At 38.8% G+C, this 26,086-nt stretch overlaps 1 protein-coding gene across 1 annotated transcript in view; it reads left to right on the top strand.

Annotated features, from left to right (window-relative positions):
• The window catches only part of LOC137328026 (transmembrane 7 superfamily member 3-like), a 30,360-nt gene extending 7,641 nt beyond the window's left edge, over positions 1–22,719 (top strand). The window contains exons 4-12 of the mRNA XM_067994095.1: positions 472–592; positions 1,540–1,711; positions 9,220–9,397; positions 11,319–11,411; positions 12,990–13,070; positions 14,184–14,336; positions 15,799–15,896; positions 17,452–17,614; positions 18,045–22,719. Of these exons, the coding sequence (XP_067850196.1) occupies positions 472–592; positions 1,540–1,711; positions 9,220–9,397; positions 11,319–11,411; positions 12,990–13,070; positions 14,184–14,336; positions 15,799–15,896; positions 17,452–17,614; positions 18,045–18,217 (1,232 nt within the window). The 3' untranslated portion in view covers positions 18,218–22,719. The remainder of the gene's footprint in view (positions 1–471; positions 593–1,539; positions 1,712–9,219; positions 9,398–11,318; positions 11,412–12,989; positions 13,071–14,183; positions 14,337–15,798; positions 15,897–17,451; positions 17,615–18,044) is intronic.
• Positions 22,720–26,086: the final 3,367 nt, after the last annotated feature.

Genomic DNA, 26,086 nt, shown 5'->3' with positions numbered 1-26,086 from the left:
TTTTTTGTCAGGAACGTCCTGTGAATATAAGTTACCTGCAAGTCCGCAGTCATTGAGGTCTGATGATAATTTGAAATACCTTGTCGCATTGTGACTTCAAATGGGAATGCCTTCCAGTCTGCTCAGGGAGGTCCTTGTACTGCACAGTGGGATGAAATAGGACATTGGTTTACTCGTAAACTTGCTGTTCTTTGAAAGTAAAAAGACGATGGAGTGAATTTCAACTTAGGGGCGCAAAACAGGCAATAGCCGATCGTCTGCCCATTATACAGCCTTGACTGATGCCAATGGAAAGGAAAATCTGACCGGATGTATAATGGGTGGCCGATACGCTATTGCCTGTTTTGTATCCCTGCTGAAGTTGAATTTCACCCCCAGTGTTTGAGGAATGTGAATTTAAAAAAAAAATTGAACAGATATTCTCTTTATAGAATAATAGTACTGATTCATCATTTTTCCTCTTCCCCTCAGATCCTGTACCTGGTGCCTGCAACACAGAGTTTGTCTTAGAAAATGACCCAAATCTGCACTTGATGTACAATATTTATGAAACTGCTGTTCTATTTGCACCAGCTAACCTGGGCACAGTGAGGTAAGCCAGCAACATGGCGGACAGTCAGCAACTAACATAGATAATGGCTTTGAAGTGTTTACTGAAAATAATCCTGGTTTTCTGAGACTTTCGGTCACTGTAGTTTCTTCCAGTACCTTTTGTTTCTAATGTGACTGGAATTTTTTTGTTGTTTTTGCAATTGGAAGAGAGAAATTGTTGCCATTCACTAATAGCTACTAACTCATGCGATGGTGATACTGTGCTTTTAAGCTGTGTAAATGTGCTCCTTAAAATATGCTTTTTGACTTGCATGATTTTAAATATTCCAGTGTTTTGAGACTTTTGAGAGAGGTTTTGTCACATAATGTGGAGTTTTTAGAACTGTGTTGACTATTTGCATATGGTAATTTTAAAAAAAATTCATTCTTGGGACATGGGCGTTGTTAGCAAGGCCAGCATTTATTGTCCATCCCTAGTTGCCCTTGAGTCGCCGCCTTGAATCGCTGCAGTCCGTGTGGTGAAGGTACTCCCACAGTGTTGTTAGGTAGAGTGTTCCAGGGCTATGAGCCGGTGTTGATGAAGGAACGGCGATTATATGTCCAAGTTAGGATGGTGTGTGACTTGGAGGGGAACTTGATGGTGTTCCTATGTGCCTGCTGCTCTTGTCCTTCTAGGTGGTGGAGGTAATGGGTTTGATGCACTTACTGGTTGCTCACTCGTGGAATTGCTGTTTGGTGAAGCCAATGGTTATATTGGTTTGCAATAAGAGGAATGCAGTTTGTGTTTTCTGGCTTGCAACTTCCAAAAGGGGCAGGGGAAGAAATAGAAAAATATGATGCTGCTCAGTTTTTTAATATGGGCCTAAAGTTTAAATATTCAAAACCATTTTTTCAAAGGCATATTTGTACTGAAAGCATGTGGTTTGGTTAAACTGACTGGTAACTTAATGTTCAGAGAAATATTTTTCGTGTGCTTGCATTTTATAGAGGAATGCTGCCTCCTGCTTGTGATGTTAAGACAGATGCTCACACCAGATGGAGGCTGACCTATGATATTTACCAGTATTTTCTACCCGAGAATGACCTCACCATGGAAAGCCTATCGAAAGGAATGAGTAAAATGTCATCAGTACAAAACATAGAAAAGAATGGAGTGAAGGTAATTGAATATATATATATATGGTGTAGGATGAAATGAACCTCAGGGTTTCCACTTTTGACTTTGGCTGAAATCCACTCACATGCCATAAAATGTTTGTCACTTGTGACCTCAAAAGTATCCAACTATGTATTTTCCCTTTAGTAGTTCATCCTTTTTAAAATAGTCAAATCTTCATTTTAACCAGTTAGTTATCCCGTATGCTGTGTGTAAATTGGTTGCCATGTTGGCCTACAAAATAAGTGACTGCAATTCAAAAAGTAATTCATTGGCTGCAAAGTACTTTGGAGGCATTCTGAGGATGTGATAAATTCAAGATCTTTGCTTTTAATACTTCAAAGTTCTCCCTAGATTGTAACAGATACAGTAAGGTAAAACTGTACCATACACTTGCTAGAAATGACTAAACCTAGAATTTACTTTTGCTTACCATAGATTTTTTTTCCCCTTTTTTGAAAAAAATGATACATTTTAGTGGTCGGACTTGGTAAACGTACACTAATCTCTAGCGTTCCTATGTTCTCGGAAAATGATTACATTTCTAAGTGGGCCATCTACTAATGGTTAACATGATTGTACTTCCTCTACTGGAATAGGACCTCAATTTTAAATGCCAGCTGCTTTTTAATTATTATTCTGTATTGTAGCATGAGACCCATGTGACTCCACACAATAGCTTTAAGAGTACGGTTACAGCAAGGCTACAGTCAAGTGTCACCTAAATCTGGTTCATTAAACCTTCACTCGAGTATTCCAAATCCTCTTCATCTGTTGATGGCTCTTTCTGTAATATAAAATCCATTTAAAATGCCCTTCTGAGAAAAGACCTCATTATAACTTTTTTTATAAAACAAAAACGATACTAACAATGACCTTTTTAAGAGTCTGATTATTGGATCTAGTTCAGATATACTCTAAGCAGTCACCTACACAAAGTTTCGCAAAATAACTGGTTTCAAGGACTGCATACACATGTCCTATTCTAATGATGTGACATTGTCTCAGTAAAGCGTATGATTTTTCAAACTAATTGCTTAACATATTGGTGAGGTTTTGGAATATTTTGAAGTGTTTTTTTAAAAAAAGTTTCAACTAAATCATCAAGTAATGCCGCTTTATCCAGCATACAATTTTTTTTCCATGTCTTTGACTGTTGAGTTTATGAAAATATTATCCAGGTCACTAAAGGCTAGTTTTTGTGTCCACTGATCATGAACAGTAAATCTAACTCGAAAAATACTTTCAATTTGTAACCTTGAGCTAAATTCATTAAAGGTATAATGGAAAAATGTGTTACTGCTGTCAAATCACAGTTTTATTTGGCTTTGAACTAACAAAATGTTAGGTGCTACGTATTGTATTTTCTACTTATTTGATATAGATCAGTTGTAGCAGAATATGATTTAGAAGGAATGATAAAGGGTATGTGTTGGAATGAGTCATCGTATCATTGTAGGTACAGCACAGGAAGAGGCCGTTCGGCCCATCGTGTCTGTACCGGCTCTTTGAAAGAGCTATCCGTTTAGCCCCATTCCCCTGCTCTTTCCCCATAGCCCTGTAAATTTTTTCCCTTCAAGTATTTATCCAATACCCTTTTGAAAATTGCTATTGAATCTGCTTCCACCACCCTTTCAGGCAGTGCATTCCAGATCTTTACAATTCACTGCGTAAAAAAACACACTTCCTTGTGTTGCCTCTGGCTCTTTTGCTGCTCACCGTAGATCTGTGTCCTCTGGTTATTGACCTTTCTGCCACTGGAAACAGTTTCTCCTTATGTACTCTGTCAAAACTGTTCATGATTTTGAACACCTCTGTCAAATCTCCCTTTAACCTTCTCTGTTTTAAGGAGAACAACCTCAGCTTCTCCACATAACTGAAGTCCTTCATCCCTGGTACCATTCTAGTAAATCTCTTCTGCACCCTCTCTCAGGCCTTCACATCCTTTCTAAAAGTGTGGTGCCCAGTATTCATCACAATACTCCAGCTGCGGCCTAACCAGTGTTTTATAAAGTTTTAGCGTAACTTCCTTGCTTTTGTACTCTATGCCTCTATTAATAAAGCCCAGGATCCCAAATGCTTTTTTAATAGCCTTCTCAACCTGTCCTGCCACCTTCAAAGATTTATGTATATGCACCCCCAAGTGTCTCTGTTCCTGCACCCCCTTTAAAATTGTACCATTTTGTTTATATTGCCTCTCTTCATCCTTCCAAAATGCATCAATTCACACTTCTCTGCATTAAATTTCATCTGCCATGTGTCGTCTGCCCATTTCACCAGCCTGTCTGTCCTGCTGAAGCCTGTTGCTATCCTCCACATTGTTTACTACATTTGAGTTTTGTGTCATCTGCAAACTTTGAAATTTTACCCTCTATACCTGTTTGTTTAATATATATTTTTCAAAATCAAAAAGAACTGTTGTCCTAATGATGATACCTGGGGAACCCCACTGTATACCTCCCTCCAGTTTGAAAAACAACCATTCACCACTACTCTCTGCTTTCTGTCCCCTAGCCAATTTTGTATCCACACTGCCACTGTTCCTTTAATCCCATGGGCTTTAATTTTGCTAATAAGTCTATTTTGTGGTACTTTATCACATGTGAAGCTGAGAACTCATTTTGAGCTATTCTATTATAAAACTGGGTGGAAAATACATTTAAAAAGGATAGTTCTTGATTTTTATTTTAAATGCACTGATCTCAGACACTTGTATGCTGCAATGCTTCCAATCTGCTGCATTCATTTTAGGAGCACAAGTTTGTTTTAAAAAAGTTCTGTTTAATGTTCAAGTACAAATTGGATGTACTTGGAACCTGCACAGAATTGGATGTTCTCATCTTGAAGTCTCAATCTTTTATAAACGTGTAGGTATTTATCATAATTTGATCATCTTTTTTAAGAAATTAGTATCTCTTTGTAATGCTAGAAAGAAAAAAGGTCTTGGCTGTGCTTTTTTGGCTTATAATGGAGGCCAAGTTAGAAACTAAATTACTAGGAACTGATGAGTAATAGGAAAGCCTGGGGAAGAGTATCTTTGTAGTTATTAAAATATACTAAAAATGTTGCTTCATTTCCTTTTTTGGAAGAGACTTTCCTGGCCCCTTTCTTCCTCTCCCCCTTTTCCGCAGGAGGCTTTGTGATCTGGAAAAATTGTATGTTGATTTCACTTGTTTTCAATTTGGAGAATGCTGTGCAGACTTGCACGCACAAATCAGCGTCAGAAAGACACAAATTAAAGTTTAGAGTAGCAGCAAGAGAAAATCGAATTCTGATATGTAAATTTAGCACATCACTTCAGTGCTTTTTGGCGGTCATCTAAAGTTTTAAATATCGGGTACTTGAGTTGAATTTGACAAGATTGACCTGAAATGAGTCAAAGTGTAAAAGGTTAAGTTGGATAATTGCAGAATAGTTTTGCAATCAAAACTTTTATTATGTTTGTCATTAGCACATTTCAAAGCACTTTTATAGTTACGGTTGCATAGTACAGCATGTTCATGGTACAACACGCATGGCCACTTTCCTATCTGAGCCACACCTTGGGAAGCAGATGGCAATGTTGGCCAATCCCACAGGGGTGCTTAAAAAAAATTCAACATTTTGCCCAAGTTCTTGATTTCCACCTCCTAGTGCCTGAATAAACAATTCATTGGTAGAAATCTGTGAGCAGATTGCTTTTCCTGACTGAGTTTGGGTAAGGAAGGCCTTGTAAAAGTGGGACATAAAATCATATAGATAGGTTTTTCGAGCACATTTAGCTTGCATGTTTTTCAAAATCAGGAAAATGTACCAAATCTGAAACTATTTGTTAGGTATCCTACACAGTAATCACTAGGCAGTCTATTTTATCAATAGCTGTACAGCTTATATATATCTCTCTCTCTCCCATTGTTTTACTCCTCACATAGTCTCTCTGTGCTTCACTCTTGGTTGAGGTAAGGAGTGGACTGCTTTTAGTGTTACTGGAACCTCTATGCTGCCATGCAGGAATTCATCATGAAACACTCTAGAGACCCAGCAGATATTTGATGGATAAACTTAAATGCTATTTTACTGGCATGTTCACTTAACCTCTGCAGCTTCTAAGGAATTCCCATGTATCTATATTCAGTAGCACTGCTTTAAATAGTGTTCAGAGTTCTTTTGTCTGTTTCATTCTCTTTGTATGACACCACAATTTTGCATCTGATTGCTACACCTGATGGCTTGTTTTATTTATTTTTTCCCCTTTTAGAAAGTAAGTTAATCTTTAATGGAAAAAAATGTGTTTGGAAATAGATTGTAAAATTGGATGCAGAACCAGTAGATTCATTCATCCTGAACAGATGAATTTCACACTAATGAATACTGTTTGTCACCATTTAATGTCATATTTATATTGAAGAACTGCTTAGTGATGTAACCCTCCAATACTGGTTCCCAGTTCTGGTGCTATTTAACCCACTCGGTTTTATTTTGCCGAGCAGTTTCTTCACAAGATGCACTTGTACGTGTGCAAGTTTATATATGTGCAGTTATTTTCATGTTTAAGTTTTCAAGTTGTCTTAATGAAAGAATTTGCATTTTATATAGAGCCTTTCACCACCTCAGGATGTCCCAAAATGCTTTACAGCCAATGAAATACTTTGGAAGTTTGGTCACTGTTGTAATGTAGGAAATGCAGCAGCCAATTTACACACAAACAGCAATGAGATAAATGACTAAATGACCAAATCAGTCTTACTGATGCTAGTATCTTTCCTACTGGATGAGTGAGGTCTGTATAGGCCAGTGATGGCAAAACTGCTTCACTGGTCTGTACAGAGATTGCGGGCTACCTTAGGTTCCAGGCGGCCATTAATTTACCTGCTTCCGATAACACACTACATGGTATTTGTATTGCTGTCAGAAGTGCGGCTAAACACCACCAACTTTGGTGTGTGCCACCATTTTAACAATACTTACCACTAACTGCTGTTGGTAGCAACCTCCCATCCTAAATGGAGTAAAAAGAATTAACAATGGGCCATAATTTGCTGTAGCAGGGCATCTAACAGCATTCGTTAGTTAGATTTGCCCTTGCACAATAAGGTTTTTAAATTATTTGCGTGGCAAGTTGCTGAAAGTGCGAGCTGATAACGTCACAGCGAGGGAAACAGGGCATCTGGGACCTGAATGAACAGGGCAAGCAACTGTGTATCTCCTTAACCAATCAGATTTAAGGATTGCGAAATTAACAGTGCAAGGACTGAGAAGGAAGTGTAAATTAGAGAGGGTGAATTCAATGTCAAATCAGGTACAGAAAAAGAAAGAGGGCAAGAAAGATTGGAGTAAGAGAAGGAAAAAAAAAGACCAAAAGGAAAAGTTTTTTAAGAAATTTAAAATTTTACATTTTTAAATCTCCACCAAAAATTAAAACCTACAGGAATGAGACATCACATTTGGAATAGTTAATTTTCAGTGCCAGTTAGGTTGAATGGCAGTTCCTGACATTTATCATGTTGTTAAAAGGGTACTTAGACAGGAATGGATAAGACTTAACTTTCTGTGGCGAGTTCAGTTTGTATTTACAGCCCAAATACAGCAGCTTCACTCCGTTCACTGTATTTCAGTGGTGAGGTAGTCAGCGAGATACAGTTTTCATGAAGCTAACGGTGGAGCGGCGCAACTTGGACAGCAACTTTTGGATAATTTCAGCCTCCTCCCGATATCCCCACGATCACAGAAACCAGTCTTCAGCCAATTCGATTCACTCCACGTGATATCAAGAAACGGCTGAGTGCACTGGATACAACAAAGGCTATGGGCCCCGACAACATCCTGGTTATAGTGCTGAAGACTTATGCTCCAGAACTAGCCGTGCCTCTAGCCAAGCTGTTCCAGTACAGCTACAACACTGGCATCTACCCGACAATGTGGAAAATTGCCCAGGTATGTCCTGTCCACAAAAAGCAGGACAAATCCAATCCAGCCAATTACTGCCCCATCAGTCTACTCTCAATCATCAGCAAAGTGATGGAAGGTGTCGTCGACAGTGCTATCAAGCGGCACTTACTCACCAATAACCTGCTCACCGATGCTCAGTTTGGGTTCCGCCAGGACCACTTGGCTCCAGACCTCATTACAGCCTTGGTCCAAACATGGACAAAAGAGCTGAATTCCAGAGGTGAGGTGAGAGTGACTGCCCTTGACATCAAGGCAGCATTTGACCGAGTGTGGCACCAAGGAGCCCTAGTAAAATGGGAATCGGGGAAAACTCTCCAGTGGCTGGAGTCATACCTAGCACAAAGGAAGATGGTAGTGGTTGTTGGAGGCCAATCATCTCAGCCCCAGGGCCTTGCTGCAGGAATTCCTCAGGGCAGTGTCCTAGGCCCAACCATCTTCAGCTGCTTCATCAATGACCTTCTCTCCATCATAAGCTCAGAAATGGGGATGTTCGCTGATGATTGCACAGTGTTCAGTTCCATTCGCAACCCCTCAGATAACGAAGCAGTCCAAGCCCGCATGCAGCAAGACCTGGACAACATCCAGGCTTGGGCTGATTAGTGGCAAGTAACATTCGTGCCAGGCAATGACCATCTCCAACAAGACAGGGTCTAACTACCTCCCCTTAACATTCAACGGCATTACCATCGCCGAATCCCCCACCATCAACATCCTGGGGATCACCATTGACCAGAAACTTAACTGGACCAGCCATATAAATATTGTGGCTACAAGAGCAGGTCAGAGGCTGGGTATTCTGCGGCGAGTGACTCACCTCCTGACTTCCCAAAGCCTTTCCACCATCAACAAGGCACAAGTCAGGAGTGTGATGGAATACTCTCCACTTGCCTGGATGAGTGCAGCTTCAACAACACTCAAGAAGCTCGACACCATCCAGGATAAAGCAGCCTGCTTGATTGGCACCCCATCCACCACCCGAAACATTCACTCCCTTCACCAACACACTGTGGCTGCAGGATGCACTGCAGCAACTCGCCAAGGCTTCTTCGACAGCACCTCCCAAACCTGCGACCTCTACCACCTAGAAGAACAAGAGCAGCAGGCACATGGGAACAGCACCACCTGCATGTTCCCCTCCAAGTCACATACCATCCCGACCTGGAAATATATCGCTGTTCCTTCATCGTCGCTGGGTCAAAATCCTGGAACTCCCTTCCTAACAGCACTGTGGGAGAACCGTCACCACACGGACTACAGTGGTTCAAGAAGGCTGCTCACCACCACCTTCTCAAGGGCAATTAGGGATGGGCAATAAATGTTGGCCTCGCCATCGACACCCACATCCCATGAACGAATAATAAAAAAAAATTTGAGTTTAATCGCGCATCTGCCCCTTGCCTGAAGTTGCTGTAACATTTGTGCATAAATAACAGGGAGCGCCATTAGCCTCACCGTTACTTTGACAGCAAATTATGGGCCATTTATATTGAGGTCTAGAGAAGTAAGATCCACTAATCTCTTGTATTTTAGTTTAGTTAAATGGTATACTTGAAGACTAAATGTACTTTCTCTTACAACCATAGATTACTACAATAAGTTCATCGCAGCTGACTGTAGTCTTTGGAAACTCCTACATTGGCACTGGAGTGATATACAATGTTGTTGTCCGGGACCCTCAATTGAAGACCTCTGCATCTTATGCCCCTGTGTCCACCTATGCCTGCAGTTTGTCCTCCGAAGGATACGTGTGTAAGCATTCAGGTAAGGCAGGAACATAGTTTAAAATATAATTCTGAATTGTGTCCAGACCCACAGAGAAAAAGGAGATTCTCAGGCAGTTTAAGTGGGAATTGACCAGCTCAGATGATCCTGACTAATACATAGCCACCTTAGAGGCAGCTCTGTGTTTAAAGTGTTTTTTAAATTGCGAGAAATAAAATTTCCAAATCAATTTTTTTTCTTCCACATTTAATTTTTTTTTTTAAATGCATATGTGCGTGCTCCGGTTAGTCTTAAAATTGATATTCCAGCTCTTTCACAGGCAACCTAAACCATATTGAAGTTCTTCCTTTTGTAATGTTCCAATTTATCGACAAGCTTTAGCATCCAAGTCCAGATATGGTTTTCTGGTACATCTGACGTCTTTGTTATTAAATCTAATCTTCACAGTACTTTCTGGAAATGCTGTAATTGATATGTGAGCACCTCTGTTAGAAGAAACGCAGGTCACTGGAGGTTTCACCAGAACTTGACAAGTTTCCAGTAGATCTGCACTATCTCAGCATTTCATCTCCCATGTGGTTACACTATTTCATCTATGGAGATCCGAAAGTGTTAAGTACAAATGTAAAATTTAGCAATCTTATCCTTACAATGTATGAGAGTATACATGATACTCATGTAAGTGTATACTACTGCAAAACATGTGCAACAGTTAAATTTGCCAATTTAAACTAGTGGCTAAAACTGGAAGAATGGGAACAGAGGTGCAGGGATAGGCCAATTGCCCCAATTAAGCTTGCTGTGCCATTTTGTGAGCCATGGCAGATCTAACTTTAATCCCAGCTCTCTGCCCTTTCTCCATATCTCTTAATCTCTGGACTTCCCAAGTAAATATCTACCTCCCTTTTTAAGCATCCAGTTAATTATGTATCTGATTTTCGAGTCCAGTGTATTCCATAATATCACAACCCTTTTGTGTAAAGAAATATTTTTATGAATTCATTTTCAAATCAAATTTTGTCCTAGATTGCCTACTAAAGAGCAGGCTTATTCCCCCCACTTATCCTTTCAATCCCTTCATTATTTTAAACACCTCAATCAGATCACCCTTAACCTTCTCAACATCAGGGAATATACCCAAATTTACTCAGTCCCATCATAACTAAATCTCTTTATCTTAGAGAAAGTCCAGTGACAATTCACCAACAGCATTATTTCCTTCCTAAGGAGGAGGGCACAAAATTCATGCAGTATTCCAAATGGCATTTGACCAGTACTGTGTAACTGCAGCTGAACTTTCTTGTCATTTTTGTGTCACATCCCAGCTTCCTGTTTGCATTTTTGATCACTGCATTTGCAAGCTAGCTTTTAATGCTAGTGGTCCAGGTATGTAAATTATTAAGTTGTATTTAAACTGGTAACAACCTGTTCCCCATTTTCATTGTTTTGACTTATGGAGTAGACATTACCTATTGATCAAAGCTGATTTAATAATTTAGGTACATCTTATCCTAGACTATATAGGAACCATTTGTAATATTTTCATTGACTGCTTTTTTTCTCAAATCACACATCACATTGTTCAGCAAACTAATAATTCACCTTTTTAATTTTGTAACTTCCCCGCCCCCCCCTCCCCCCAGAAAGTATGGTTATTAAATAAAGCTGTCTGCATAAAAAGCAAGGAACGACTAAATGATTCTTTTGAGATATCTCACTATATGGGGAATGATATAAAAATGTAAAATTGTTGATGGAAGCACAATTTTGCTACCAGCTATATTGACCAGGATGTCAAATTGACACTTCAATGGTGAAGCAAGCCTACTAGTGTTAACTTTTTTTTTGATTTGATATTGACCAGGATCGCTGAAAACCTTCATTTAGGATATTGTTAATCAGGGATTAACAGGTCTGTATTCTATCCAAAGCAAATGATGTTTTTTTTTCTGTTTTGCAGACAGATCTTTAATCTATATACAGATTCTGTGCACACTAATTGGAGTCTATGGCTTATTACTCTGCTTGGTTGGGCATAGAATTTTTGAAGCAGGTAAAGTATTTAATAATATCTTAAAATATTGTTCGTTAAGAGTCCATATTGTAACGTAATATTTATGTAACATGAAAATCCCCTCTCCTGCCGCCTTCCTTTAGTCTCCCTCCCTACAATAAAAATCATGTCGATTGTAAATTGTAGAATTGATTTCAGGAAAATGTTCCCTTTTTTAAAAAAAAATCATAACAATACGGGATGAAGAGGATACTTGACATACCCAGAGCAAGTAGTAATGGGTTTCGCTTATCCGGTCACACTTTATGTCTGTATGTCTGTCTGTCGTAACCAAGAAGGTCCGCGTGTGTCTAGTATTGCCGGAGGGCGTGTTTGTGCGACCAACGTCTATACTGCAGATAATGGAAAGTGTACAGTTGACCGCATTCCTAAAGCATGGTGGGGGTGGAGAGAGAGGAGGAGGAGGAGATTTGTTAATAAGCGAGCTGGTCTGCTACGTATATTCGCTGAAAGTTAGTGCTACCAGTTTAAAAGGGAAGCAATTTGTATATAGGCCAAGTGCTGTTGAATTCTGTTAGTGGAGATAAAAAGAGAAACTGCAGATGCTGAGAATCTGAAATAAAATAAAAAATACTGGGGATACACACCTGAACGTTAACATCTGAAAAGAAGGGTGGAAAATCCATGCTTCAGGTTGTGCACCTAAAGGTCTCAATCCATTTAAAAAGTGCAAATAAAGCACTGGGGTTCATTTCTAAAGGAATAGAATTCAAAAGCAGAGAAGTTATGTTAAACTTGTATAAAACCCTGTTTATCACACACTTGGAGTACTGGCACAGTTCTGGCTTCCATATTACAAAAAGGATGTAGAAGCACTGGAGAAAGTGCAAAAAGAAATTTACAAGGTTGAGAGGGTGCCACATTCAGGAAAGGCTATACAGGCTGGTGCTCTTTTCTCGAGGCAAGAGAAGACTGAGAGGTGACCTGATAGAGGTCTTTAAAATTATGAAGGAGTTCGATACGGTAGATGTAGAGAAGATGTTTTCACTTATGGTGGAGTCTAAAACTAGGGGCTATAAATTTAATAGTTATTAATAAATCCAATAAGTGAGTAAAGATTGGCAAGAATGTAGAACTCGCTACCACATGGAGTGGTTGAGGCAAGTAGCATAGATGCTTTTAAGGGGAAGCTAAATAAGTACATGAGGGAGAAAAGAATAGAAGGATATGTTGATAAGGTGAGATGAAGTAAGGTGCGAGGAGGCTTGTGTGGAGCATATACACCAGCATTGACCTTTTGGGCTGAATGGCCTGTTTCTGTGCTGTAAAATTCTATGTAATCCAAATGTTGGCCTGCTTGAGAGCTGCTGTACCTTTCCAGTTTTTTTTTGCATTGCTTCTAATGTAGCTGCTATTAAGTGAAGTCAATTGAGTACATGTTCAGGTCCCACATAACCTAGCTTTCATGGTATCGCATACTGCATTTTGTATTGTGCACATTGCACCATCTCAAAATACGGTGCTGTGACATTATGGTTGTCGATGGATAAAGTGATGCTTCCTCTACCGGATTGGATTTTTAAACCAGACTAACTTGTTTTTTTAAACTCTTTATAGAATTTCTCTTCTTTGGATTTTTGATCTTCGGATTCCTAAGCTTTGTGTTGGTAACACGATTCTCTGCACTCGACTTCATCAGTAAGTGTGGAATAAGAAACCCAAATACAGAATATTCTTTAGTTTCCAATTTGTCCAACCAAATACTTGACAATACTTGTGCCTCTTCAATGTTATGTAATTTTTCTTCTTTGTTATCTTCAAAATGAGCTCTCATAATCACACTGGTTCTCTCAACTAACATTTAAATTGCATTGCACACTTGGAGAGTATTGGAACAAATTCTATCTGATTAGGCAAGGAAATGCTTTGAAAAGTGCAATAAAAATGTCAATGAATGGAAGCTGATGTCGGTAATAAATATTATGCCAAGTGTGTGTTTTATTCTGAGTGTATTTTCTTGCAGGGTTTTCACTGTGTGCAGTGATATAAATTTGTGCCACTCATTGATACACAAAGCTGCTAACGGAGCTTTTTGCAATAAAGCAACAAGAAGAAAAATAAGCTTTGACCCCACCACCCGTCCCCACGAACAAATCTTCATGCTTCCATAACCATGCTGCAGAATGTATACATTCATCCAACTCTCCACGTCATTGCATAATGATGACCAGTGCTTTTTTTTTCAATTAAATATACGTACATAAATAAAACATATTCTGGTCCTGCTTCTACATTCAGCCATTCTGGACAGCAGTCCAGGAAACCACAAGGACCATGGCTGGCCTTGCAGTTCCAGGGGACCCAGTTCAGTGCTTGCTGGGCCTACCCACTGAAGAGTTAGGCTCCTCACAATGAGCAGGCTGGAATAACTCCCATTACTGGCTACAAACAAATGTGTCTGAAGCACATGCAGTAGGTAGCTGTGACCTTTAGATTCCAACTTAACTTACTGGATTAAACTTTGGTGGATTGGTTGACTAGGTTGGAAGCTCTTTTGGAAACTTCATAGAGAACAGCGTTGAGAATCCTACCACAGCCAGAGTGGCAAGTCCAATTTAGTATTGAAAGAGATTTTGCAGCTCAGGAAATGAGAGTTGTACAAAAAAATATACTTTTGGATATTTTGTTGATGTACTAAATTTGAAATATGTTGGCCTAAAGGCTCATTGTGCACCTCCTAAACATCTTTCTATTTTGCTAGTTTTATGAAATCATTTGCTATCCCTTAAGATTTGCCACATTCTTTTACAGGACGGTTGGCCATTTCAGTAGCAGCAGGACTGCTGGGTGGTATGGGAGTGTCCCTGGTGAGATGGAGGTTTGGTATTCCTGTGCCCTGTGTAGTGTTCGTGGGATTGGTGCTGGGATTTTTGGTGGCAGCGATCATTTTCTTTACTCCACTTGGTAAGCCAAAGGAGAAAATCAATAAACAGGTTAATTTTGTAGAAATAAATGTTATCTGTTTTCAACTATGTCTTGACTATAATGCTATCATTTTAGAGGAACAAAGCACTGGACTTATTTGTACTTTCATATTGCCCAAGTATGTCTTTTTTTTTTCTTTTTCCACCCGTCCCACCTCTCCCATCAAGTTAGCAATGCTTCGGTTACTTCACTATTCCTGCTATTAGCAGAGGAGATTTTAGACCAGGAGATTGGGCTGGTTTCAAAGGTCTTGTGGGCCTGTAGTGATTTGCTGCCATCTTTGTTCTGCCAGTTTCTGCTTAGTGTTGTTTTTTTAAGTTTTCTTAAGAACCTTGTTACTATGACTGGTTTCTGATTCATGAAGATGCTTTAACACTTTCTTTTGTATTTTTTTGGCAAGTTGTATCTTCCAAAACTAACAGTGCAGTAAGTCCTTAGCGGGGTCCTTTATATTAATTTGCACTCCACAGGTGCAGTTGCTCAGCAGATATGTATCTAGGACTGATAAGGGCAGGGAGGAGGAGAGAAGTGGAATAAAATGAGAATGGTGCAAGCTGTATGAATCAGCACCTGTTCTGGTGGCCCATCGGGTTCATTTTCTACAAATCACCAGTCTGCAATGTATTTTGTACAGCACATTGATGTATAAATACTGTGGTTAGGTGTTTAGTTTTTACAGGTTTATTTACCATTTTAGCTTCCCAGTGATAATGATGATACATTATGCAAACTGTTTTAAACCACTTGGAACAAGGCAATTATTTTGTATTAGTCCAAATTACCACTATCTCTAATTCTATTTCATTGATTTTTTAAATCTTAATACAGGAGGGCAAATGGATAAAATGCACCAACTAATAAAATTATATTTTAAAAAAAATTGAAGAGGAAGTGGTAACACCACATCACTAATGTATATGCATGAGATAAGAGAACTTTCCTGCTTCTATGGAAGGTAGCAGTACTGCCAGCTTCTAAATGCAGTATTTGCCTTCTGATATAATAGAGATTATGTCACCAGATTGTCTGCACAATGGAAAATAATAAAGTGGATGAAAATTGAATGCAAAGTGCAAGTCACTTCAATAAATAGTTAAAACTGCAAATGCTGGAAATGAGAAATTAAAACAGAAAATGGTGGAAATACGCAGTATCTGCAAAGAGAAAAGACAAGTTATGACGTTTTGGGTGGCTACCCTGCATCATTCAAAAGCTATCTTTTCTCTTTATACTGCAGGTCAGTCAATGTCTGTATGTCCAGCATTTTAAAAAAATTGTGTAAAGCGACTTGTTTTGGAATGTGGTCAAAAAATCTAATATTCCCTGTCCGTGTGTATGTGGTGACAAAACAATGTCATTTGTTTGCACTAAAGATTTGTGCCATGTTTATGTTGAATTTGTTCTTGATGGCTAATTACATTTGCCTGTTCTTCCCTAACAGCAAATTTTACTTTATTCCGCAATGACTTCAACTTCTGGATGGTGTTTGTCTGTGTTACACTGGTGGTACCTACAGTTCTGATTCCATTTGCAAGGACAGTAAGTACTAGTATTTAATACTTTATTTTTGAAAAACACATATCTATACCAGTTCATAGGTTTTCTGCAGCAGTAGTGGAAGAACCCTTTTGAAAAGTAAGCAGCATAACAATATATTCTAATAGAAATTTTTTTTCTAAAATTAGTACCATTTTGTGGGAATCTCCTGATGTTAAGTATAAATCCGCTCCTTTCTTCATTATGTACATTGAAATGGAAATGCACATCTTTTTATCAGGCCCGTTGTTCAGATGAGACATTAAAGTGAGCCCCGTCAGTCTGTTCCAGTGGATGTAAAACATCCAAAAGCACTGCAAGAGCAGGGGAGTTCTCCTGGTGTCCTGGCCAACATTCATCCCTCAAGTCAACATCTCCAAAAACAGATTAACTGGTCATTTGAAGTGTGAATGACCAAGTGTGAAGTGACTCATTTTGGTCACAGGAATGAGGAGAGGCAATATAAACTAAATTTTAAAGGGGGTGCAGGACCAGAGAGACCTGAGGGTGTATGTACACAAATCTTTGGAGGTGGCAGGACAAGTTGAGAACACTGTTAAAAAGGCATACGGGATCCTTGGTTTGATAAATAGACGTAGAGTACAAAAGCTGGGAAGTTAGCTGACCTTTTATCAAACACTGGTTAGGCCCCAGCTGGAGTATTACCAAGGCCTTAGAGACGGTGCAGAGGAGATTGACTAGAATGGTGCCAGAGATGAAATACTTCAGTTATGTGGAGAAACTGAGGTTGTTCTCCTTAGGGCAAAGAAGATTAAGGGGAGATTTGATAAAGATGTTCAAAATAATGAACTGTCTTGATGGAGTAAATAAGGAGAAACTGTTTCCAGTGGCAGAAGGGTCAGTAACCAGAGGACACAGATTTAAGGTAATTGGCAAAAGAATCAGAGGGGACATGAGGAAACATTTTTTTTAAGCAGCGAGTTGTTATGATCTGGAATGCACTGCCTGAAAGGGTGGTGGAAGCAGATTCAATAATAACTTTGAAAAGGGAGTTGGATAAATACTTGAAGTGGAAAAATTTGCAGGGCTATGAGGAAAGAGCAGGGGAGTGGGACTAATTGTACTGGCTCTTTCAAAGAGCCAGTATAGGCACGATGGGCCGAACGGCTGCCTTCTGTGCTGTATCATTCTGTGATTTACCTCATTGCTATCTGAGACGGCTGTGCACAAATTGGCTGCTGCGTTTGCCTACAAAAGTGACTATATTTCAAAAGGAATTCAAGAGGACGTCAAAGATGTTATATAAATTCAAGTACTTTCTTTTGCATTTTTCTTATTTTTCCTTTCTTGTCATAGTTGTGAAGGTACTGATGTGGTGGTTTGAGTTTCAGTGGATCTAATGCTTGCAATCATCAAACTGTACATGTTGAGATGTTTCCTCTGTCTGAGACCTAGATGGATTCTCCACTTCTGAATTTCATACGTGCATAAGTAATCTTCTTGATTTCAGAAATGGTAAAGGGAAGCGGGGCTGGATTTTGTAGAATAAGTATTAAATATATTGCATCTAATAGTGTGTATGTATTTTTTTTTTAAGCTGAACATCATCACGTGTGCACTGGTTGGCTCTTATGCTGTAATTACTGCAGTTGGGGTATATGTCTACACCAGCCTGACTTACATAATTCTAAACGTCATCAAGAGGGCAGTACACCCAGATTTTGCAAAGGTGTATAGCGATGCCCCTTTCCAGCGTACAGGTATGTTTTTCTGTTAAGTAAAATCTTCATCTTGGGATTGAAGGACAAATAAGTGCTGTTCTATTTTTGTGTATGGTGTGAATACTAATTTATTACTTCATTAACTGACAGTAGTGAGTTAAATCACTGAGATACTGAAGCACTGTTCTGTCTGTCAAAGCCCACTTACTTTCATAAAGTAAGAATCGGTGACAGTGATCTTGAGCAGTTTTAATTCTGGGAACACTGGTAATCTGCTGCACTATAACCTTAGTAAAGACAGTTTGCTGCAGTGATTACAGAAATGGAAATAGGACATGATACTGTATTTTTAAATGCATAAGTAAGTACACTAATTGAATATTTGCTTATACCTATTTATCTGTTATAAACCCCACTGACTTTTTTAAACTGATGAAACCCATTAATATTTTAATTCTTTCTTCTCCAGATTACATTCTGACATTTATATGGGCATTGTTGTTTGTTAGCGGTATAACACTGCAGTTTGTTTTGGAGAGAAATAGATTATATTTTCCACCTTGTCCATACAACAAATGGAAGAGGAGAAGAAATCCAGCATGTGGAGAACGAACGCCTCTCTTACAGCCACCCGAGATATGACTCATTTGAAGCTTTTGAGTTTTGCTTTTGTGTGCATGTTTGCCCTTCATTTCTATATTGTTTTTCCCACATTAATGATGCAGAGTTCCACACTAACTACTCTTCAAAATGGAGAAGTGTGTTATCCTTAGATCTTGCAAGTTTTAAAATAGAGTATCCTATGGCATCTGTTTTGGAGGAGTCTGAAAATTTACAATTTTAGAACTCTCGTTGGATATCACTTGTATGTTGCAAACGTTGTCATTCAAGTATGTAAATGGCTTGTATCAAAATGACAGTTAACTTTGCAGTAGCGTTTCATACATCAATTTACTCAGGCTGATCTCTTGCCTAACCTGGCCTATGTGAAATATGCAGCCAAGGATCTTGGGTGGCATTCAGTGGATCAAAACTGTATGACACCTGAACAGCAAACTGTGATATCTGAACACCAAAGTTGAGAGTTTTCCCTCCTTATAAATGAGGGAGAAAAATTTCTTCAGTTTTTTTTCCTACTGGATTTGAAAATGGACGATTGTGATATTTCCACAATTCTGAAGCCATGAGTTATATTTATTGAATTTAAAGTTTTGAGAAGAGGTACTAAGTATCTGTGTTTTGTTGTGTGTGCATAGGATTAGAAAGGAGATTCAACTGAATAAAGTGAGAAGCAATGTTTCATAGCTGTGTTTTAAATTGTTTAACATTTCATTTAAAGGGCAAGGGATATTAATTCTTCAATATTCTTTTACTAAAACATTAGCACAGCTTTAGATAAAATTATAAACGTGTGCACTTTACTAACACCCATTTTTACAGTGCTAGTCTAAAATTTAACTTAATTGTACTGAATAGAAGTGCAACCTTTTTGCTGTTTACATCTGATTTGTACAGCTTCATACTATTTTGGGGTCTTTTATGTAAATGTAATGTAAAATAACAATTGCTGTGAAATACTTTAGTTTCATTGGATTTGATTTTTCTGCTTGTTCAAAAACTCGTTATTAAAAAAAAATCAACATCTGTCAGGGTGTGACTTGCACACCAGTATTTACTATATCACTTAGTTCTGTATTTTCAGATGACTTAACAAGTTTATCTGGCCTGTGCTGAGTTCACAGATCTCGATTGGGATGTTAGTGAAGGTATAATTGGTTCAGTGCCCTTAGATGACAGTCAGGCATATTGGCCAGTCTTTCCACCTTGCTCGCTATCCAGCAACCTTCTGTTGAGGGGACCTATACATGACTGCCCAAACTGATTTTGCATACGACCCTTCTAGCAGGCAGGCACAAATCACTTTCACCCTATCAGTCTAGACTGGATTTATACTCTGTCCCAGAAGTGAGAGGCCAGTGTCTAACCCACTGTGTAACCCCGTTCCCTATCACTTTTGTTTTTAGTGTATCTTGATGCAAGGAATTATTTTTGTGCTATTTGAGAGTTTTATCACATTGTTATCAATTGAGCAGAGAATGCAAAATACCTCTTGTTTTTGTGTGAGGGAGCGAGGAGGTGGAATTCAAGTCGTAGCCAACAGCAGATGAAGCAAATTGATTGTTTTCTTCCTTTCACCCATATCCCAAGAAAAATACATTTTAGCTGCCTAATAACTGAGATGAGACTTGCTGTCAACACCGAAAAAAGAACCTGAACTCCAGAACTGGTATCTATGACCTCTCGCTGAGACGAGAGTGTTAATTTGCACTATTGAACTTGCTTTGTTTGCATGGGCTACTCCTGAATGCTATTTTGAAAATGGATGAATGTTTCTTGGAAGATTAGAAATTGTGCAAATGAATTCCTTTACCTTAGATGATAATTCCTGTTTTCTGAACCATTGTTGCTGGAAGAAATTATTTGTGCCATTAACAAAAACTGGTAGAGAACTAAAGTAGCAAACTCTGCACCTAGCAACAGGAGTTGGCTATTCAGCTCCTCAAGCCTTTTCCACCATTCAGTTAGATCATGGCTGATCTGTACCTCGACATCATTTGTTCCATATTCCTCGATACTCTTATCCAACAGATTACTTGTAGATTTTCAGTAGATTTGTAAGTACTTCTGTATATATTGTATAGATTGACACATTTTCAGGAAGTAATACCTCTCAATGTTCAAAGAAGTGGCTTTGCTTTTGTGATTCTTCATCTGTGCACTGTGTTGCTCCTTGCAACATGTTCCTGTATGTAATCTACAGAAAAATGCAATGTTGTTGTGATGCTGTTGTTCATATCTGATGTCCTTGACAGCTATTATACCATTTTGCACTAGTTCACAATTCTGATTACTGACTTTACTCATAAGTTGTTGCTTTAAGGAAGTATTATAATGGCCCAGATTTTCCTGTAGCAGGGCATCTAACAGTGTCTGCCATTAGTTAGACTTGCCCTTTCACGTTTAGGTTTTAAAATTTTTTGCGTGGCAAGTTGCTGAAAGTGCGAGCTGATAACATCACAGAGGGAAACAGGGCATCTGGGACCTGAGTGAACAGAGCAAGCATCTATGTATCTCCTTAACCAATCAGATTGAAGGATTGTGAAATAAACAGTGCAAGGACTGAGAAGGAAGTGTAAATTAGAATGGGTGAATTCAATGTCAAATCAAGTACAGAAAGAGAAATAAAGAGAGGGAAAGAAAGATTGGATTAAGAGAGACAAAAAAGAGACAATGGAAAAGTAAGAACAAAATTTCTTAAATTTTTTACCTTTTTAAAATCTCCAACAACAATTAACCTGAAGGAATGAGACTCCACACTTTTAATAGTTAATTTTCAGTGCCAGAGCAGTTGATTGGTAGTAATTAATACTTACCATATCATTAAAAAGGTACTTGGACTGGAATGGACAAGACTTTGTGTAGCGAGTTTAGTTCATATCTACCTTGCAAATACAGCAATTTCAAGCCATTCAATGCATTTCAGTGGTGAGGCAGACAGTGAGATACCGTTTTTGCAAAGCTAATGGCGGAGCGGCGCATCACGGACAGCAGCTTTGAATATTTGAGTTTAATCACATATCTGCCGCCTGCCTGAAATTGTACCATTCGCACATAAATAACAGGGAGTTCCATTAGTCTCACCGTTATTTTGACAGGAAAATCTGGGCCAATAACTTTGTCAGCTACCATAGATTCTACAGAAATACCAGACCACTTGTTCATTCCTCTTCTCATATCTCTCTTTTCCTCTCTCTCTTTCCCTCTCAGCAATAGTAGTAGCATCCCAACTGAATCAGGAACTAATGAATTTTTGTAAATTACTGAATTATGCCTACATAATGCAAGATAACTTGTTACCAGTATTGGCAGTGATTTGTAAGGCAGTCAGCATTCAGTTAATATCAGTTATTGTGAAATTAATACTAGATCAATTAACAACTATCATCTGATCTTCACTTGCGATTTCTGCCTTTACAATCCCATGTGCCTTCTTTTTTTACAATCTGTGTTGTAGGTAATGGAGATTAGTTGTGTTTTTTTTGTCTAGTCAATGGTGGCTGTAGACTAGAAGAATGTTCTAGTGTCAACAGTGCTGAACATTAGCTACTTTAAGGATTTACATCAGTTGTATTGAGTGATAGTTACTTCATTGCCAAGAAATAATAACATATAATGGAATGATTCCACCTGAGGCTTCGGATGTTGATAAACAACTTGAGATTTGTGCTTTTCATCTTCGCTCCCTTGGAGGTGCTGCCTCACCACCCACGTTTCCATGATCAACATCCCAGTGCAGCATTCTCTTTGAAGACTGCACAATGTGCGTGCACTCATCTGGTTTCTCTCTGGTTGCACTTTAGATAGCCTAACAACATTTCAGTTCTGTAAAATGAAGGGAAAAAAACACTACAAAATTTAGAACTCTGGAAATTAAATCTGAAGTTGCTGGAAACACACGGGTCAGTTGGCAGCTAAAGTGGGAAAAGACAGATGAAAGTTTTGGAGGTTCTGTACCTGAAAAGTTAGGCTTGCTTTTCTTTTTATTGGTGCTGTCTGTTTCCAGCATTTTCTGTTTTTATTTTAGTTCAGGTTTCTTGGAGTCTGTTTCCAATTAAAAGCACACCCATTCCAGTGTAAAATTGTTAACAATGGATAATGTGGTGGTAAACTTCACAAGTGCTTAATGGCTGTAAAGTGCTTTGAGACATTGCGATCTTGAAAGGCGCTATATTAATGTATGTTCTTTAAATGGGATAAAGCAGAACTCTTTTTGGAACATATGGTATTGCATCACTTAGATTTTTTAATGCCAATCACAATGGCTTTTGTACATTTAAAGGAATCTTTATGAATACAGAATTCTTTGATCAGGCTTAAAACAGTACAGAAGAAGCGAATGCAAACTTGAAATATGGTAGCTAAACAAGTGCACATGTTCATGTATGTTTGTGTAAGTCTGTTTTTATACTATATCTTGCCAAATGACCAATAGATTCTGTAAGGAATGCATTTAGCATCTTATCGTAAAGCACCAGAAGGATTTTGTTTGTAAATTGTATGTACTTTTAATTTTTCAAATTAAACTTTCCATTCATACTAAATGCTAGTGTTTCAATCTATAATTATTCCATTTGAAAATTGACTAATAAGGCTGGTCATTTTATGCAGATTAATATTACTGTCATTTTATGCTAGAACTTGCTTGAAAAAATAATGGCGTGTGAACAACGCACATCGTTGTTAATGTGCAAATCGGCCGGCAAATTCAGGGGATGAAGAGATACGCCGTGAGTTGCGAATCTCCAGAACATGCTGGTCGATTTACGCCGCATCTCGCCCTGAGCCTCCCCGTTATTTTTAAGAACCTGCTGGATTTGCACATTAATTGCCTATTAAACTCACCATGGAAAGTTAAGTCTAGTAATTAATAGCGTAAGTACCCTTTTAACGATGTGATCATTGTTGATGACTGCCCATCAGCTTCTCTGGCCCAGAAAGTGAACAATTTAAACTCAAGTCTCATTCTTTGAGAGTGCATTGTTGGAGATTTAAATTTTTAAATTTTAAATTTTTTTCTTTTACTTTCTGGCTCTTTTCTCTCAATCCAATCTTTCTTTCCCTCTCTTTTTATATCTCTCTTTATATCTTTCTGTACCTGATTTGATTCTAATTCACCCTCCTTCAGTCATTCCTCTGTTTAATTCTCAATCCTTAAATCTCACTGGTTAAGGAGATAGACTGTTGGTTCCGCCATTCACCAAGATTCATGATTCCAGATGCCCCATTGCCCTCGCCGTGCCATTTTCAGCTCTCATTTCCCTCAAATTAGGGCGCAAAAATTTTTTGAGCTGAAGGGTGCAGGAAAAAGTCTAACTAACTGGGCATGCCCTGAGATGCCCTGTTCCAGCAAGTTCCGGCCCAATATCAAAACAGAAGAATAATGAAAAAGGACAGGAAAAGACCAGCTGGTCTATCAAGTCTGTCCTGTCTAGAAATGGTGCACGCTACCCCCTACCACAAAACCCATCTTCTCTTACACCTTCTCTCCTCCTCCCACCCAGCAGTTCAGCAATATCTTGGGAAGAGAAAAAAATCTTAGGCCAATTTAGAAAAAAAACAACTCTGGCAAATTTCCTTTCTGACCCCTGTAGCCAATTGAAAAAGCTCCAAGAGCTCATTGTGACTGAGATCACTATTTCTTGTTAACCCACCTACCACCTTTTAACTTGATGTCTTCGAAGTAGATGGCTCTCTGCAAAAAGAAGTACTTTCTAATATCTAACTGTTTTTGTAATTTGTGCTTCGGTCCCCGATTTCTCTCCTGCCTATCAAGTAATCTATGCACATGGACAGAATCTAATCCTTTCATTATTAAAGACCCCAATCGTATTTTCTTAAGGGCTGTTTTTCCAAAGTAAAAAAAAAATCCCAGCTCTCTAAAATCTGTCCTAATAGCTGGGTGGCAATTGAATGACCCTCATCTTCCAGGGTGTGAGGGGACCAAAACTCGACACCACTGGACCAAGGCCTTGTGCAAGAAAAGTATTGTACTTCTAACTTTTATATTTAATTATCCAGGCTGTACATCCTAACACCTTATTTACTTTTGTAACAGTCCTGCAACACTGGTCATGGACCTGCAATGATTCATGAACAATAACCCTAGTTTCTTTTGCTGCTCATCAGCCTTCAGTGTGCAACACTGCATGATGTATGTGTGCTAAGAATTGCCCCTGCCCAAATGCATTACGCTGTACTTGTCCATATTACAACATTTTCCAGACACTGGCTCTTTGTACCTAGATTCACCTGCAACATATTTTTTCATCTGAACTCCTAACATCTGCACCTATCTTTGTGTCATCCATAAGCATGAAAATTGTTCCTCCAATGCCCTTGTCTAGATTAGTAGCACATGCCTGTGAAATTCGACTTGTGACTGGTCACCATGCAGAGCTGCTACCATCAGTTTGCATGAATGCAACCAATTTTTTATCCAGCCTAATATATGCCCACTCATCCCACACAATGCAGCCTTCTTAGAGGACATTTGTGCAGCACTTTATCAATGGCATTTTGAAAATATATCAACTAGCTTTCTCTCATCTGCCATCATAATCTTCATCAGTTAAAACGCATAAATCAGTTATAATTAAAAAGTAATTAAAGTTCAGTGATTAGATTCAGAAGGGAGAGAAGCAGCTGGAAATGGAAGGCAGAAAATTAGTAAGTGAGTTTGGAAGGCAGAGGAAACAAAGGTTAGAAACTAGACAAGAGGAGTTTGGCAGTGCTTAATGGTATATACCTCAATGCAAGGAGTATAGTGAATAAGGACACATAGACATGTGGAAGTACGATATCTTAGCTATTACTGAAACAAGGCTTAAATGGGCAGGAATGGCAGCTCAACATTCCTGGTTAGAGTTTTCAGATGAGATAGATAGGGGGATAAAAAGGTTCAGGGTGGCAATACTGGTTAAACAATTAAGGCTGCGAGGAGGGATGATATGTTGGAAGGATCATCAAATGAGGCTGTATGGGTTGAGATAAAGAACAAAAAAGGGGCAGTTACACTGCTGGGAGTATACTATACACCCCCAAACAGTCAGAGATAGAAGAGCAAATATGTAGGCAAATTTCTGAAGTGCAAAAACAATGGGACAGTAATAGGGGATTTCAACCACCCTAATATTAACTCGGATACAATCAGTGCAAAAAGGATAGAGGGTGCAGAACTCTTAAATTGCATTCAGGGGAACTTTTTTAGCCAGCAAGCCCAACAAGAGGGGGGTGGGGCAGGGGGTGCAGTTCTGGATTTAGTTTTCGGGAATGAAACTGCGCAGGTGGAAGGAGGATCAGTGGGAGAGCATTTTGGTAGTGATCTTAATTCAGTTAGATTTAGCATAGTTGTGGAAAAGGACAAAGACAGAACAGGAGTAAAAATTCTAAATTGGGGAAAGGTGAATTTTACTAAGCTGAGAAGTGATTTAGCAAAAGTGGACTGGAAACAGCTATTTGAAGGTAAATCAATGTCTGAGGAGTGGGAGACATTCAAGGGGTTCAGAGTAAACATGTTCCCACAAAGAAAAAGGGTGGGACTGCCAAATCTAGAGCCCTGTGGATGACTAGGAGCATATAGGGTAAGACAAGGCAAAAAAGGGAAACTTATGTCAAACACTGAGAGCTCAGTACTGCAGAAAGCCTAGAGGAGTATAGAAAGTGCAGGGGTGAAACTAAAAAGGAAATTAGGAAAGCAAAGATAGCGCATGAAAAAAGTACTGGCAGGTAAAATTAAGGAAAACCCAAAAATGTTTTATAAATATATAAAGAGCAAGAGGATAACTAAGGAAAGAATAGGTCCTATTAGGGACCAAAAAGGTAACCTATGTGTGGAAGCGGAAGATGTGGGTATGGTTCTTAATGAATGCTTTGTGTCTGTCTTCACAAAAC

This window comes from Heptranchias perlo, chromosome 12 (genome assembly GCF_035084215.1).
Source record: "Heptranchias perlo isolate sHepPer1 chromosome 12, sHepPer1.hap1, whole genome shotgun sequence".
Lineage (NCBI taxonomy): Eukaryota > Metazoa > Chordata > Chondrichthyes > Hexanchiformes > Hexanchidae > Heptranchias > Heptranchias perlo.
Note: the sequence above shows the minus strand (reverse complement) of the source record. Positions and strands in the feature narration are given on the sequence as shown.